The sequence below is a fragment of the Bubalus kerabau genome, chromosome 17, assembly GCF_029407905.1.
Source record: "Bubalus kerabau isolate K-KA32 ecotype Philippines breed swamp buffalo chromosome 17, PCC_UOA_SB_1v2, whole genome shotgun sequence".
NCBI lineage: Eukaryota > Metazoa > Chordata > Mammalia > Artiodactyla > Bovidae > Bubalus > Bubalus kerabau.
The window spans coordinates 24,768,811-24,785,559 of record NC_073640.1 but is presented as its reverse complement, the minus strand read 5'-3'; the positions used below and the strand labels follow the sequence as shown (position 1 = coordinate 24,785,559).

Here is a 16,749-nt window from a genome sequence, read left to right as displayed (position 1 = left end):
TAAGCTTTGCTAGCAGTGGGCATTGGAATGCAACTGGAAGATGATGGAGTCTCAAATCCTAGTTCCAGTGGATTGTCTTCAACAGGGCTACAGAAGAATGCAGGAGCCAGATGGACAAAAAATCACCCCATGTTTAACTTCCCATGACACCTTTTTAGGCAGTTTCACAGAAGTTTTGAGTCATAAAAACGGTATATGGGCATTGTCTCTGTATCTCCCTCAGTACCTTAAACAGTAGATTCCCAATCATTGTTGTTCAGTCACTCAGTCATGTCGGACTCTGCAGCCCGTGGACTGCAGCACACCAGGCTTCCCTGTCCTTCACCAAGTCCCGGAGCTTGCTCAAACTCATGTCCATCAAGTCGGTGATGCCATACAACCATCTCATCCTCTGCTGACCCCTTCTCCTCCTGCCTTCAATCTTTCCCACCACTAGGGTCTTTTCCACTGAGTCAGTTCTCAACACCAGGTGGCCAAAGTATTGGAGCTTTAGCATCGGTCCTTCCAATGAATATTCACAACTGATTTCCTTTAGGATTGACTGGTTTGATCTTCCTGCAGTTCAAGAGACTCTCAAGAGTCTTCTCCAACACAATTCAAAAGCATCAATTCTTCAGCGCTCAGCCTTCTTTATGGTCCAACTCTCACATCTGTACATGATTACTGGAAAAACCATAGCTTTGACTATACATAGGACCTTTGCTGGCAAAGTAACGTCTCTGCTTTTAAATAAGCTATCTAGGTTTGTCATAGTTTTTCTTCCAAGGAGAAAGTCTCTTTTAATTTCATGCTTGCAGTCACCATCTTCAGTGATTCTGGAGCCTAAGAAAATAAAGTCTGTCACTGTTTCCACTTCCCCAACTATTTGTCATGAAGTGACAGGACCAGATGCCATGATCTTCATTTTTTGAATGTTGAGTTTTAAGCCAGATTTTTCACTCTCCTCCATCACCTTTATCAAGAGGCTCTTTAGTTTCTTGTCACTTTCTGCCATTAGGGTGGTGTCATCTGCATATCGAGGTTACTGATATTTCTCCTGGCAATCTTGATTCCAGTTTGAATTTCATTCAGCCTGGGATTTCATATCATGTACTCTGCATAGAATTTAAACAAGCAGGGTGACTGTATACAGCCTTGAAATACTTCTTTCCCAATTTGGAACCAGTTTATTGTTCCACATCCAGTTCTAAATGTTGCTTCTTGACCTGCATATGGGTTTCTCAGGAGGCAAGTAAGGTGGTCTGGTATTCCCATCTCTTTAAGAATTTTCCACAGTTTGTTGTGATCCACACAGTCAAAGGCTTTAGCATAGTCAATGAAGCAAAAGTAGATGTTTTTCTGGAATTCCCTTGCTTTCTGTATGTTCCAACAGATATTGGTAGTTTGATCTCTGTTTCCTCTACCTTTGCTAAACGCAGCAGGTCGATTTGGAAGTTCTCAATTCAAGTAGTGTTGAAGCCTAGCTTGAAAGATTTGGGCATTACGTTGCTAACATGTGAAATGAGTGTAGTTGTGCAGTATTTTGAACATTCTTTGGCACTGTCCTTCTTTGGGCTTGGAATGAAAACTTTTTCAGTCCTGTGGCCACTGCTAAGTTTTCCAAATTCGCTGGCATATTGAGTGCCACACTTAAACAGCATAATCTTTTAGGATTTTAAATAGCTCAGCTGGAATTCCATCACCTCCACTAACTTTGTTCATATGACAGGTGTTCAGAATATATTTACTGAATTCATAAACAAATGAATGTCTTATAAACAAAGCTGTCTTAGAACTACAACTATATTAGTGCTTAGCATGTAGTATGCTCTCAAAAATTTCTATCTACCTTATAAAAAAAAACTCAAACCCCTCTGTTCAACATGAGTTTAACCTAAATCAAATACCAAGCAAGGACCACATCTTATTTCATACATAACATAGCACCACATGAAATACTAGATGGTGACAAAGTACTTATGAAAGTGAATCAAAAATTTCTGGATCTCAAGGTTCTAACACAAAAACCCAACTAAGAAATTACAAATAGTACTCAGATCCATTACATTGCATAGTATAAGCAAAGCAAATGAGCTCCTTAAAGAAATGGCTGATTTCAGGTCTGAGGCAAAGCAATTAAATACATCTTCTTACACCAGAAAGTAGAAGTACTTAGAGAAGAAAGAGGACACATTAGAAGGGCACAGGGTTGGCTTGCAAAGATTCCCACTGGCAAATATTCAAAAAGAATAATAAGGGCAATAGACTATAACATATTCAGTGTTTTTTAATCTATGGATCCAACTCTTTATAGCCAAATCCCACTTACTAATTAAAAAGGAGTGAAGGTAATTTTAGAAAGAAACAAAGGGTAGTCACTCAGTTGTGTCTGACTCTTTGCAATCCCATGGATTGCATCAGGCTCCTCCATCCATGGGATTTTCTGTGCAAGAGTACTGGAATGGATTTCCTTCTCCAGGGAATCTTCCTGACCCAGGCATCGAACCCAGGTCTCCCGCATTATAGACAGACACTTTACCGTCTGAGCCACCAGGGAAGTCTGAAGGTAATTTTACTAGGTGGTAAAACTTAGCATCACCAATAATGAGACAAACTCCTAATATGACCTAATATGACCCAAGAGAACTACATCTCTGTGGCACCCTCATCAAGAAATGTTTAATTTGAAGTATGAAGAAACAATTAGATAAATACAGACAGGGTCTAGACTTTTTTAAAAAATGATGACATTGGAAAAGAAAACAAAAAGGCATGAAAACCCCTGTATTAGGATAAAGAATATTAACGAGACATAACTAAATGCAATGCCTGATCTTTGACTGGATCCTGTATTTTAAAATAAACATCTATAAAAATTACTTGGATAATTAAAAGGTATCTGAATTTTGGTCATATGATATTGTTATTGACGATAAGTTTTATTACATAGGAAAAGTAACTTTTATTTAAAATGAAAACAGAGTGAGAAGACAAATGAGGCAAGCAAAAAACTAGTGAGTCTATGTGATGGTACATAGATGTCCACTATATTATCCTTTCAACTCCTAAGTTGACTTTATTTTTTTCCTAAATAAAAAGTCAGGAAAAGTAAGTATTACTATAAATGTAAACAGTTTAAAAATTCATAATATTCATATTTCTAATACTGCTTAAGTTTACTGAAAGTCATCTTTATTCTTGCAATATAACAAAAATACAGATTTGCAGGCGTAGCCTTAGAGGTCTCTTTGTATTTGTAATGTCAGTACCCAGCACAGTACCTGATATATAAACACCAGGTGCTCAATGAATATATTTGTTGTTTATGCTCTTATGAGTTGATGTGGTAGAAAACAATGAATTTAAAGATTTTTAGATAGGTTACTTTCCCTCCTGATACCTCAAGTACTTAATCTGTAAACTCTGAGAAATAATACCAACTTACATATACTTCAGGTTATTACTAAAAAATTCAAACAATGTAAGTAAACCACTTAAAATATTATGCAAATGTTTTATTGTTTCTATTTCTAATTACATTCAATGTTTATTTACCACATTAATTTTTAAAAATTACTTCTGAAAGTCTTACTTTCATTTGAGGTATTTAGAGGGAAAAAATCCTAGGAAATTTATCTAGCAATGTAATCTTTTAAGTATAATGTATCTCTCAGTAACTACTTATGTCTCTTTTGACATTAAAAAAAAAAAAAAGTAGTGCTAAAAGTTGAATCATGTTTTTTTTAAAACAGTTCTGTAACATAATAGTTTGTAATAAAATTAAACAGATTAGAAGCTCAAAAGAAAAGGGCATGCTTTCTTGACTCTGCCATTTACAAGAGCAGTTGGATATTATATGTATATACATTATAATACGGATATAAACGCATACAAAGGATCAAGTAGGTACAGAATGACAAAATGTCCTGTAACAAAGAGCTAATCTTAGAAACTTAGAGGAATACCTTCTTTAAATCGGATGGATCAAGAAAATGAATTATTTATAATTATCACTCATTCAAAATCACTTAGTTGGAGAGCTAAGGAGTGATAGAAACCTGTCAACTGAATCACAACTGACAAGAGAACACCTCTGAAATTACAATACAGATCAATGGGAAAGTATGACTTAATTTTCAGTTTGAGTTGTTCAAAGGCAAAGGACCATATCTGGTTCATTTTTGCAACCTCAGTGCCCAGCACAATCTCTTACACCTGCTGCTGCTGCTGCTAAGTCGCTTCAGTCGATCTGGTTCATTTTTGCAACCTCAGTGCCCAGCACAATCTCTTACACCTGCTGCTGCTGCTGCTAAGTTGCTTCAGTCGTGTCCGACTCTGTGCAACCCCGTAGATGGCAGCCCACCAGGCTCCCCCGTCCCTGGGATTCTCCAGGCAACAACACTGGAGTGGGTTGCCATTTCCTTCTCCAATGCATGAAAGTGAAAAGTGAAAGTGAAGTCGCTCAGTCGTGTCTGACTCTTAGCGACCCCATGGACTGCAGCCTACCAGGCTCCTCTGTCCTTGGGATTTTTCAGGCAAGAGTTACTGGAGTGGGGTGCCATCGCCTTCTCCATCTTACACCTGGTAGATATCTAATAAATACTGAATGAACAGAAGCTGCAAAAATGCAACATTTCCAAAACATGGATGTTACACAAAATTCAGTCATTCACACATACACAGTTTATATCTATATTTGACAGATACAATAAGTGTTCATTTTTTAACACTATAAGTATGGTTAAAAACTTAAAATACATTGAAAGATATACATACAAAAAAAATCCCACACAAAAACAAAACTGAGCAACCCCAAAAATATCAATACTTATAACACATTAATTTTAAATGCCTGGCCATTCTCATTTCTGATCACGCTTAAATACTATAGCGTTTAAACTATAAGAAGGAATGTTAGCCAGTTGTATGACAGCAAGCAAAATGACCTGTTTTTGCTTTTTGTATTAGGATAGGGTGAAATATTATCCAGCTCTAAAATTCTATAATTCTAGGAAATGTTCAACATAAACTCTTTAGGTACACAAGTATACATTAATCTAGCAAAAAACTTTGCTTAAAGATTGGTTCTTAGCCCTTATTACCTCATAATAACTTTAAATGCAATATAATCCATAAAAATATTGAATCACTATGTTGTATACCTGAAATGAATATAATATTGCAAATAATATAAAACGTCAATACAAAAAAGACTACCCTCCTTTCATAATTTGTAAGGTATTATTTGCATAATAAATGTGCAAGTTATTATTTGCATAGTTGCCTATAGTAAATTACCAGATTTTATTTAACTGAAAACTGCAGTCTAAGCTTCCTGTGTGCTTACCATCTCCTTCCATGTATTATTGATAGCATATTGCATTAAAATATTTCTGTAGTTTAAAATCGTTTCAGTCCAACTATCCAAATAAAGAAACCTGATACCTCATATTTAAATATTCCAAAGTATTCATATTATCTTAACAGGAATAAAGTTTGATGGTTCAGTAGCCCCTGACACATTTTTTTCAATTTCAGACATTAATAAGGATAAATGACTGAGTAGTTCTAAGGTATTTGGGAGTGCACCTCAATAAAATTAACTACAATGCTATACCTGTAACTAATATGATCAACTGCACTTCCATTTAAAAAAAATAGCAAGAAAGAGTAAAACACAAAAGCAAAAAAACTGAATACAATAAACTCTGTTAGACCTACTTTGAAGTTCGGCTTGAATCTCATGCTCTTCACACACTGCACAAATCCACAAATTTCTCACCAACTGCCGCCTCTTCCCCACCCCTGGAATTCACTTCCTGTTCACCTCTCACCCTTAAGTATGCATGTCAGAAGTCAACAGCCTTAAAGCTACTGTTAACAACTAGAATGTCATTACTCAGTGCAGAACTCAATCCCTCTAATACAATATAGTACACAGTTTAATAATTAAGATATTTCAGAAGTAGCTAATATTACACAAATTTCCAGTCCAAACAGAACATTTTAATCTAGAAGATTCGACAGAAATGTCAAAACGAAAAAACCTAGTCCACTTTATCTGAAAAAACAAAAACCAACTGAACAGGAAATTCCTTCACAGAATTCTATTTTGTGTATTAGCTTAGACAACTAAGAATTTTGCAACTTCTTATAAGCAACAGCATACTAAATGTATAAAGATGCAAACAAATTTTGATAAATAGAGGGATGTTACTTTATAAGAATTTAAATTATTCAATAAAACAATCTAAATACTAGTTAGGTCATTTTTTTCTCTTCTTTTTGTCTGGGACATAAATGGAATGACAAATTTTGAAATTACTAATTTATATGTTGGCTTTTTGATGTAGGAAAAGTTACCACTATTAAAAAAACCCAAAACCAAAAATAAAGACCTCAGGATCCTCTGAACTCAATGGGTATGAGCAAAGTATAGCAAATTTCTTGCTTTAGATTTACATTCAGTTTTAGGAAGTTTTCCGCTTTGTTTTTTAATAGTAATTTCATTTACAGGAAAAATTAGTTGTGCTTCTAAGATAACTTTCAAATATCTAAAATTCTTACTTAAGTGAGGGTGATTCCTGGAGATGTAACAATAATCATTACAAATTTGAACATATAGGACCTCCCTATAAAACTTTGAGAGTTTTTTCATCTTTTCTTAACTGATCATTCTACCACCATTACCATCACTCTTGGGGTGGGGGTTGGGAGAAAGCCATATAATTAAAGGTTTTGAAGCTCAATAGAACACACTTCCACTATCTGGAAAATTTACCCATCTGTGATAAATAATTCCCAGGTATTCCTGGATAGCAGGTAACTTGTCACATATCTTTACCTTTCTTCATTATTTGTAATTGCCACTCAGGAGCTAAATAGGCAATATGAATAATACATCTCACAAAGAAACTCAAAATTATAACCACAGAATAGCTGAAAAGAACCTACCAATTTAGTCCATTTTCCACCTCCTGGCTTTCAGTGCAAGTGTTTTACTTCAAACTTCCTTATACTAATCTACTTTTCTGTGACTTCCACTTGGTAGATGCCTCTAAGGTTCTTCAAATATTTGAAGGTAATTATGAGGTTTACCTTTAGGGCATTTGTTATTATCATCTTAAACACAGTCTTATTCTTTAAAAAGTCAAAACACTTTTGGAAGCAATAGCTATTTCACTTTACTTTTGTTCTTTGTTTTGGGGTTGTCTTTCCCTCTGGTAACGAATAAACGTATCTGTCAATATTGCCAGAATACATGAGATGAATGGTGTTCACTTAAAGACTCTAAAGCAAGTTTTTATCTCCTCAGTAAGGTATATTTCTGAAGGGGTTGGGGGAGGGGCAGGGTGAGAGGGGAGGAATCACTTAGTGTATTATTGGTAAACATCACACTGCATTAATATACTCTGAAGGAAAGTGAAAGTAGTTAAGACCATATGTAATGGAGCTAAATCTGATTTGAATCTAGTCAGGTGTGACTTTGGGTATATTATTTAACTTTTCTGTACCTCAGTTTCCTCAAATGGAAACTGGAGGAGTTAACTAACTCCAAATAAAAGGACTGCTGTGGAGGATCAATGTGTTAATAACATATATTAAGTATTTAGAACAGTGTTGGCACAAACATAAGGCTCTATCATAGGGCATATTCTAATTTTTGCTTACTATCACATACCTACTTCAAATTGAACTATTATAGTAATAAACACAACAAAAATATAAAATATTTTAATTACCTTGACTCAGATTTTTCCCAGATCTCAATAACAACTTTACTTTTATATCGCATTTTAGCAACCTTGGGCTTCCCAGGCGCTAGTGGTAAAGAACCAGCTGGCCAGTGAAGGCAGGAGACATAAGAGACACAGGTGCAATCCCCAGGTCAGGAAGACCCCCCTGGAGAAGGGAATGGCAACTCACTTCAGTATTTTTGCCTGGAGAATCCCATGGATAAGGGAGCCTGGCGGGCTACAGTCCACAGGGTCACAAAGAGGTGAACACAACTGAGGCGACTTAGCACTCAGCACCCTTAGCAAACTTAAGATGGCAAACTTTTAGCCATTTAAAATCATTTTCAGAAAAATATTTTAGGACATGAAAAAATGCCTGCAACATATTAATTTGTTGCAAAATGTAACAATAATTTGTTACAATAATAACAACTACAAAAAAGCAATTTGCCAAACAGCATAAACTATATGATCCCAACTTTGTTCTTAAAAATGCAAAAATACATAGGGAAGAGACAGACAGCAGATTTCATTGGAAACTTACAGAAATGTCAACAATGGTATCTTCTTGTAGTGATATTACAAGTAACTTATTTTTCATCTGTTTTCTATGTTGTTCAATTTTTAAATAATAATTATGTATTAAATTTTTTGTCAGAAAAGAAGCCCAATATTTTCTTATTTATTTATTTGGCCACACTGTGTGGCCTGTGGGATCTTAGTTTCTCAATCAGAGATGAACCCAGGCCCTTGGCAGTGAAAAGTGCAGAGTCTGGACCACTGGGGACTTCCCCCAAATCCAGTATTTTAAAATGTGCCTTACATAAGCTGTTCAAATCTTTCTCTAAGTTTTTTTAAAGCTTATAAAAAAGGCAGGTTTCCCTACCTTCAGGGAAAATTAAAAAAAAAAAAATTCAAGGTAGTAAATAAAGTTATAAATTCATCAGAATACAAAAGCCAGCAAGGAATTATGTACAATTATATACATCCTAAAATTCTATTTCCTATGCTGATAGCTATTTTAGCTATCCCACATATCTTTCACTGCTATAGAACTTTTACAGTAAATTTAATTTACAAACATTGAAAGATCACACAGTGCTCCATACAGTGTTCCCACTTAACAAATAATAAGACAAAAATGAAAGATTCTGTGTCACTAAAGAGCAGTATTTATCATAAAAGAGCTAGGAAAATTTTATGGTATTACTCTCTCAATATTCCTCTGCTCTAACAACCAGAGATGAAAATAAGTTAGTATTTTCTCTATTATGTTTTGTATTTACAAATGCTTCCTGTAGCACCTCACTTTTTTTCTTTTCTCTTTTTTAAATGGTAAAATTCTACAGTCAATTATAAAAGAAATTTTCTCAGCAATATTCACTGTTTTTAATGACTGACACAGATTCTAGGATTTTGAAATTATATCCACAAATACTTCACCTCAATTGGGGAATAAGAAAACACAAGGCTTACAGATATTCTTTACATACTTAATATTCTCAGTGAAGCTTTCTAAAATTATAGAGTGCCACCCATGAGTTTTCCAACGATAGATTAATTTATATCTTGTTTTGGCTATAACAATATGTGTCCTTTTAAAAATTCTAATAAAACAAAAATTATGCCACTTTCTTAGTTTTTAATCTGTTAACTTCTATACACATAATTAAGAATGCTAATTTAGTCTGAAATGAAATTATTGCATTTAAGCGAGAGACTTAAAAAAAAAAAACCTAAGAAAAAATTTATTTTCATAGAACTTGGTTCCAACTGTAATAATACAACATTTTGGCTATGTAGTAACCATTATCGTTCAGAAAATGCCAAAAAATTCTGATAAAAGACTTACATATGCTCTGCCAAAATTTATCATAAATTAAACATACTGAATAGTTTAATTTCACATATTGGGATATCTGACATAATTCTATACATATAAAATCTATATCCAATCCCTATTAACCATATTATAATCTCTTATCTTCTCTACCAATCCATCTCTTCTCTCCACCCCCACAATCAGAAACTCACAACTCTAAGTCTTAACACAAAGAAATAATAGGAAACTTGAGAACAGACGTTCAGTAAATCAGGTAAGTATTCAAAAACATTTGCCCTTTATCAGTTTTTAAACATGTTACAAAAAGAATAAGAAGTTAGCAAAATGAAACAAATGCTGAAACAAGATGAGTAGATTTAAATAAAGCCTTATGAATGTATCAGTGAAGATGAGATGATTTATTAAAGGCTGATGGACTGGTGTGAAAAGAATTTCTCTCAGATAGCATTAAGGTTGAGTATTAGTATTAGATTTAGTACTAATATCTAAATATTAGTATTGGGGACTATTTTAGATATTTATAATTATTCTCCATTCATTTCAAATCTATAGAAGAAGAGTCTTCTTTTTAAAGTCAGTAGAACATGTTTAGGAAAACATGAATTTTAAAAAAATCCTTAGAAAAATAAGGAAATAAGTTAATAAATTTCAGATTTAATAACTTCAATTATATGCTGGACAAATTAATTAGTCAAACTAGTCAGAAATATACATAAAAAGTGAATAGATGATCCTGGGTTTGATCAGTAGTTTTTCCCCAAGGTCCAAGATGCTTGACCCTCTTCCAGTAGAGGGAGCAAAATCATAATATTATATTTAGGCAACAAAAAGATAGGAAGAAAGAGAATTTACAAGTTGCTTTTAAATATCTTAAATCTATTTAGATAATTCAAATGCTGTACCAAAAACATCATGACCCACAAAGCAAAAGATAAAGATTTTATCCTTTTCAGACACTTCAAAGTTTTGAAATAAAAAAATGGTCTGTAAAACTTAATTTCAAGAACCATGCTATATTTCATTGTCTACCAAATCTCACAGTTAGCAACGTATTAAAGCAATTTTATAAATCTTTAACAGCAAACTTTCAGAAAGCTGATAAAATACTACCTTAAATATACCAAAAGAATTTTAAAGTAATACATTCATATGACAAAAACTATAAAAAAACGAAGGCAAGAAAAGCAATTGTGCTACCCTAAAATAACCTATTTCCTTTTAGTATTTTTCATAAGTATATTTCCAAACTGCTATGAAAAAAGTATAGTTATAAAAGCATTTGTTAAGTGCTTATTATATGCTAAGCATGTATTATATGCCAGGCACAGTTTTAAGCACTTTACATATTGTAACTCGATTCATTCTTATCAAAGCCCTATTATTATCCCATATTTAAAGATGAAGCAAATGAGATGCACCGAAATTATTAACACCTAATAAGTAACATGAGCCAAGATTCTAACCCAAGTAGTGTGGTACCAGAGCCTGTACTCTTAACCACTTTACTGGGATCTTAATTTTGAATTATGCTTTTCCACCATTATTAACATATTATCAGTCTTCAAAGTCTTTTTAATGCTTACAACAGTTCATCCAATCTAGATATGAAAATAAATTATGCTGTTTCCAATTCTCCCTCTTAGATATAGCAAGAGAAATATCTTTGGGTATATTACTTTTGCCATATTTGGGTTACTGTAATAAAGTTTTTATACTCAAATATGCCACATGCCACCAAATTGCTTTCCAAAATATCTGTATCAATTACAAAGCTATGTGAACTCCAATTTCACCATAAATTTGCCAATATTAAGCATCAAATTAAAAAAATTTTTCTAATAGATAAAAATTAACCACACTGCAACTGAATTATTACTAAAGTTGCATATCATTCTGAATGTCGTTTACTGACTTTTGTGAATTTCAGCTTTTACATTTTATTTAATTATCAACTAATGAGATCTCATCAAATTATCAAATTATTTTTATAGGAATATTAATTCTATGTCCATTATATTGGCAATAAAACATTCCCAATCTATTGTTTTTCTTTTAATTATGGTTATTTTTTGGTTTTGATAATAAATCTTTCTGTCAAGGGCAATCATAACTGAAAGTTACAAAAGATATCTTAATATCTTATAAAAGATATATATTTTTAAAAAATCTAAATAATAGAAGTTTATTGCTTTGAGCAAATCAATGAAGGACTTTCACATATAAGACTATTGAAACAATATAAATCTACGTCAAAATATGCACATTCACCTGACAGAATTATTGAGTTTGAGAAATTCTGAGTATGTCTCATGTGAAATAAACTCAGTGAGTAAAACCCCCACACTACCCCAAACCAAAATAAGAGTTACATACCTGTCGCTGTAAACACAGGCGAGTTCTATCATGTAAATGCTGATGATTAGAAAGTGATGAATGCCAACTCCGAGCCTGATTGTGCAACTGAGTTTGAACCATATCAGAAGGCCGTGTTACAAGATGTGAAGTAAATTGCCGATCAAGGTCATGATCTAAAACATGACTTGAATTATCTTGCCCAAATGCTGACTCATCAAACTGGGGAAGGAGACCTTCTTGAAGGAGGTCTTCTGGGTCAAGTCCTGTGAATGGCTCAGTTTGAGATTCCACTTGATGAAGTAAATTCTCTTCCAAAGATGAAAAGCCATTAGTTTCTACATGATCACTGAAATGGCCCATTTGAGTTCCTGAGTCAACAGGATCTGGGAAGTTCATGTGCACAGGAGATAATTTTGAATTGTAATTACCCTGAGGATGTGATGAATGCAACATCTGGAAGTTATTTGAATTCAGTGATGTATTAGGATTTAGCATATGCTGAGTCGATTCTTGCTTGATTCCCCTATGAGGTGAAAAGGAATTACTCCCAGTAAAATCAGATAAAGTCTGATTTGTATGATTAGGTGCAAGAACTGCAGAGGGTTGAAGAAGACTATTTGGTGACACATGATTACTGGAAAAGGAATAATGTGAAGAAAACTGCTGTGAATTACTGACAGAACATGAAGTCATATTTGGAGAAGGTCCATTAAAATTACCTTCTTGGTGACTGCTACACTTGAGGAAGTGTACTGAAGGGTTTGATGTTTGGGAAAATTGCTGCATCGAAAGGGACTGTTGTGAAGTAGATGCATTATTCATTTGTGGTGGATGGTTAACACTGACTCTGTGTGGACCAGAAACATTAACATCCATAAAAGTTTTAGACTGACTAAGAGAATTTTGCCCTGGGTTAAGATTATTTCTGTTTTGTTGTGAGCGTAGTGAAGTGCACTGTGTTTGTTGTTCATTGGCCTGAAATAAGGCAAAGTCATGGTGTGCCACAAAGCTCTTAGTTTGATGCATAGAGTGAGAATGTCCTGGTTGGTGAAAAGGAGACCCATTTTGATTTGAAATGCTAGTAGCTGTCTGATGGCCCCACATAGGACTGCCATCTGCTACATCTGGAAACAAACCATTGGGCTGGTTCTGGGGGTGGATTGGAGAACAATTAAACTGAGAGTGTGGCGATAACACATGTTCAGCTGGGCTGCCAAAAGACTGACTAACTTGGTGAAATTTAATTGAATCAAACTGATTTAACTGTTCATAATCAGTCATCTTCTGATGTGTTGGAGTACCTTGAACATGATTCAGTGAGTCTATGTGCAAAGGTTCAAATTCTGCACCCAAGTTCAATTCATCAACCAGTGAAACAGGTCCTGGTTGTACAAATGCATCATCTGGCAAACCTTCTAAGGTCTCACCAAACAGATTGGCATCATCAAAAAAGTCCATCATGGGATCTGTCATCTTGAAAACTTCAATAATAATCAGGGCTGTTCACTCCAAATGGAGTACATTCAGTTTCTCTGTAGTAGATATTATTGGATCATTTCCAAAGGTCATCAACTAATCCGTAACAGGTCAATGTTCATTATTGCTCTGGATAATGACATGTCATGAAGTGTCAGAATCCTAGGAAATAAGAACAAGGGCAAAGTTTAATAATGAATATTCATTAAAGTTTTACAAACAAAGTTTATATATGATTTAAAAAACATACAATCTCAGTGTATAGTATGTTTTGGTACAGTAATTCATTGCAAATAGCTCAGTGATATTCCCAACAGGGAAAAAGTTGCTGCTACAAGGGACATGACTATGTATATATATGCATTCTGTCATTATTATAATGACAGAATGTAAAGCAAACTTGAGAATGGAATGTCAGACTCTCCCATACCATGAAATGGCCATCACTCCCCAACAGCTCTAGCATGTACAAAATATTTATGTATTACACTTGAAAGTTATGTTGTGCTAAGGTAGAACTAACACCCAAAAGAGATGTCCTTTTCATTACAGGGGACTGGAATGCAAAAGTAGGAAGTCAAGAAACACCTGGAGTAACAGGCAAATTTGGCCTTAGAATACGGAATGAAGCAAGGCAAAGACTAATAGAGTTTTGCCAAGAAAATGCACTGGCCATAACAAACACCCTCTTCCAACAACACAAGAGAAGACTCTACACATGGACATCACCAGATGGTCAACACCGAAATCAGATTGATTATATGCTTTGCAGCCATAGATGGAGAAGCTCTATACAGTCAGCAAAAACAAGACCGGGAGCTGACTGTGGCTCAGATCATGAACTCCTTATTGCCAAATTCAGACTTAAATTGAAGAAAGCAGAGAAAACCACTAGACCATACGGGTATGACTTAAATCAAATCCCTTATGATTATACAGTGGAAGTGAGAAATAGATTTAAGGGACTAGATCTGATAGATAGAGTGCCTGATGAACTATGGAATGAGGTTCGTGACATTGTACAGGAGACAGGAATCAAGACCATCCCCATGGAAAAGAAATGCAAAAAAGCAAAATGGCTGTCTGGGGAGACCTTACAAATAGCTGTGAAAAGAAGAGAAGCGAAAAGCAAAGTAGCAAAGGAAAGATATAAGCATCTGAATGCAGAGTTCCAAAGAACAGGAAGAAGAGATAAGAAAGCCTTTTTCAGCGATCAATGCAAAGAAATAGAGGAAAACAACAGAATGGGAAAGACTAGAGATCTCTTCAAGAAAATTAGAGATACCAAGGGGACATTTCATGCAAAGATGGGCTCGATAAAGGACAGAAATGGTATGGACCTAACAGAAGCAGAAAATATTAAGAAGAGATGGCAAGAATACACAGAAGAACTGTACAAAAAAGATCTTCACAACCCAGATAATCACGATGGTGTGATCACTGACCTAGAGCCAGAAATCCTGGAATGTGAAGTCAAGTGGGCCTTAGAAAGCATCACTACGAACAAAGCTAGTGGAGGTGATGGATTTCCAGTTGAGCTATTCCGAATCCTGAAAGATGATGCTGTGAAAGTGCTGCACTCAATATGCCAGCAAATTTGGAAAACTCAGCAGTGGCCACAGGAATGGAAAAGGTCAGTTTTCATTCCAATCCCAAAGAAAGGCAAGGCCAAAGAATGCTCAAACTACCGCACAATTGCACTCATCTCACACGCTAGTAAAGTAATGCTCAAAATTCTCCAAGCCAGGCTTCAGCAATATGTGAACCGTGAACTTCCAGATATTCAAGCTGGTTTTAGAAAAGGCAGAGGAACCAGAGATCAAATTGCCAACATCCGCTGGATCATCGAAAAAGCAAGAGAGTTCCAGAAAAACATCTATTTCTGCTTTATTGACTATGCCAAAGCCTTTGACTGTGTGGATCACAATAAACTGTGGAAATTCTGAAAGAGATGGGAATACCAGACCACCTGATCTGCCTTTTGAGAAATCTATATGCAGGTCAGGAAGCAACAGTTAGAACTGGACATGGAACAACAGACTGGTTCCAAATAGGAAAAGGAGTACGTCAAGGCTGTATACTGTCACCCTGCTTATTTAACTTATATGCAGAGTACATCATGAGAAACGCTGGGCTGGAAGAAGCACAAGCTGGAATCAAGATTGCCGGGAAAAATATCAATAACCTCAGATATGCAGATGACACCACCCTTATGGCAGAAAGTGAAGAGGAACTCAAAAGCCTCTTGATGAAAGTGAAAGTGGAGAGTGAAAAAGTTGGCTTAAAGCTCAACATTCAGAAAACGAAGATCATGGCATCTGATCCCATCACTTCATGGGAAATAGATGGGGAAACAGTGGAAACAGTCTCAGACTTTATTTTTTTGGGCTCCAAAATCACTGCAGATGGTGACTGCAGCCATAAAATTAAAAGATGCTTACTCCTTGGAAGGAAAGTTATGACCAACCTAGATAGCATATTCAAAAGCAGAGACATTACTTGGCCAACAAAAGTTCATCTAGTCAAGGCTATGGTTTTTCCTGTGGTCATGTATGGATGTGAGAGTTGGACTGTGAAGAAGGCTGAGCGCTGAAGAATTGATGCTTTTGAACTGTGGTATTGGAGAAGACTCTTGAGAGTCCTTTGGACTGCAAGGAGATCCAACCAGTCCATTCTGAAGGAGATCAGCCCTGGGAGTTCTTTGGAAGGAATGATGCTAAAGTTGAAGCTCCAGTACTTTGGCCACCTCATGCGAAGAGTTGACTCACTGGAAAAGACTCTGATGCTGGGAGGGATTGGGGGCAGGAGGAGAAGGGGACAACAGAGGATGAGATGGCTGGATGGCATCACTGACTCGATGGACTGAGTCTGGGTGAACTCCGGGAGTTGGTGATGGACAGGGAGGCCTGGCGTGCTGCGATTCATGGGGTCGCAAAGAGTCGGGCAGGACTGAGCGACTGAACTGAAGGTAACTGACAACAGATCTTCTCAGATTAGCAAGTATGTTGTGATCTTTTGCTCTATACCTCTGGAGTAGATAAAGCTACTATTTTATAGGGTACACATGAAATTACAGCAAGAAGAGCAATTGTATGAAGTCATGATAGCTGGCCCTAAATGAGATAAAAGTTCACCATCTGGTCAGCTGATAGACAACACAGACATGTGGTATGTTGGAGATGCTGTATCATATTGCTACCATGGTTCTCTTGTTCAGCTACCATGGAAGATCAGCCTCCTGAGAGCCAAGTATACAGACATCCATGTAGCAAAACCAAGCACCTTTTTGTTAACAGCTATATTCATTACTCTACCCCTAAGTCTCCCACCATTAAATCATTTGGAATATACCTATTGCTT

At 35.5% G+C, this 16,749-nt stretch overlaps 1 protein-coding gene across 11 annotated transcripts in view; it reads right to left on the bottom strand.

Annotated features, from left to right (window-relative positions):
• CHD9 (chromodomain helicase DNA binding protein 9) overlaps positions 1 to 16,749 on the bottom strand; it is a 229,178-nt gene that overhangs the window by 122,053 nt on the left and 90,376 nt on the right. For 9 of the 11 annotated variants that reach the window (XM_055552539.1, XM_055552537.1, XM_055552544.1 and 6 more), the window contains exon 2: positions 11,932 to 13,551. In XM_055552539.1, the coding sequence (XP_055408514.1) occupies positions 11,932 to 13,386 (1,455 nt within the window). In that variant the 5' untranslated portion in view covers positions 13,387 to 13,551. Of the gene's footprint in view, positions 1 to 11,931; positions 13,552 to 16,749 lie in introns of those variants that run through there. The other 2 variants (XM_055552546.1, XM_055552547.1) reach the window with 1 other exon arrangement.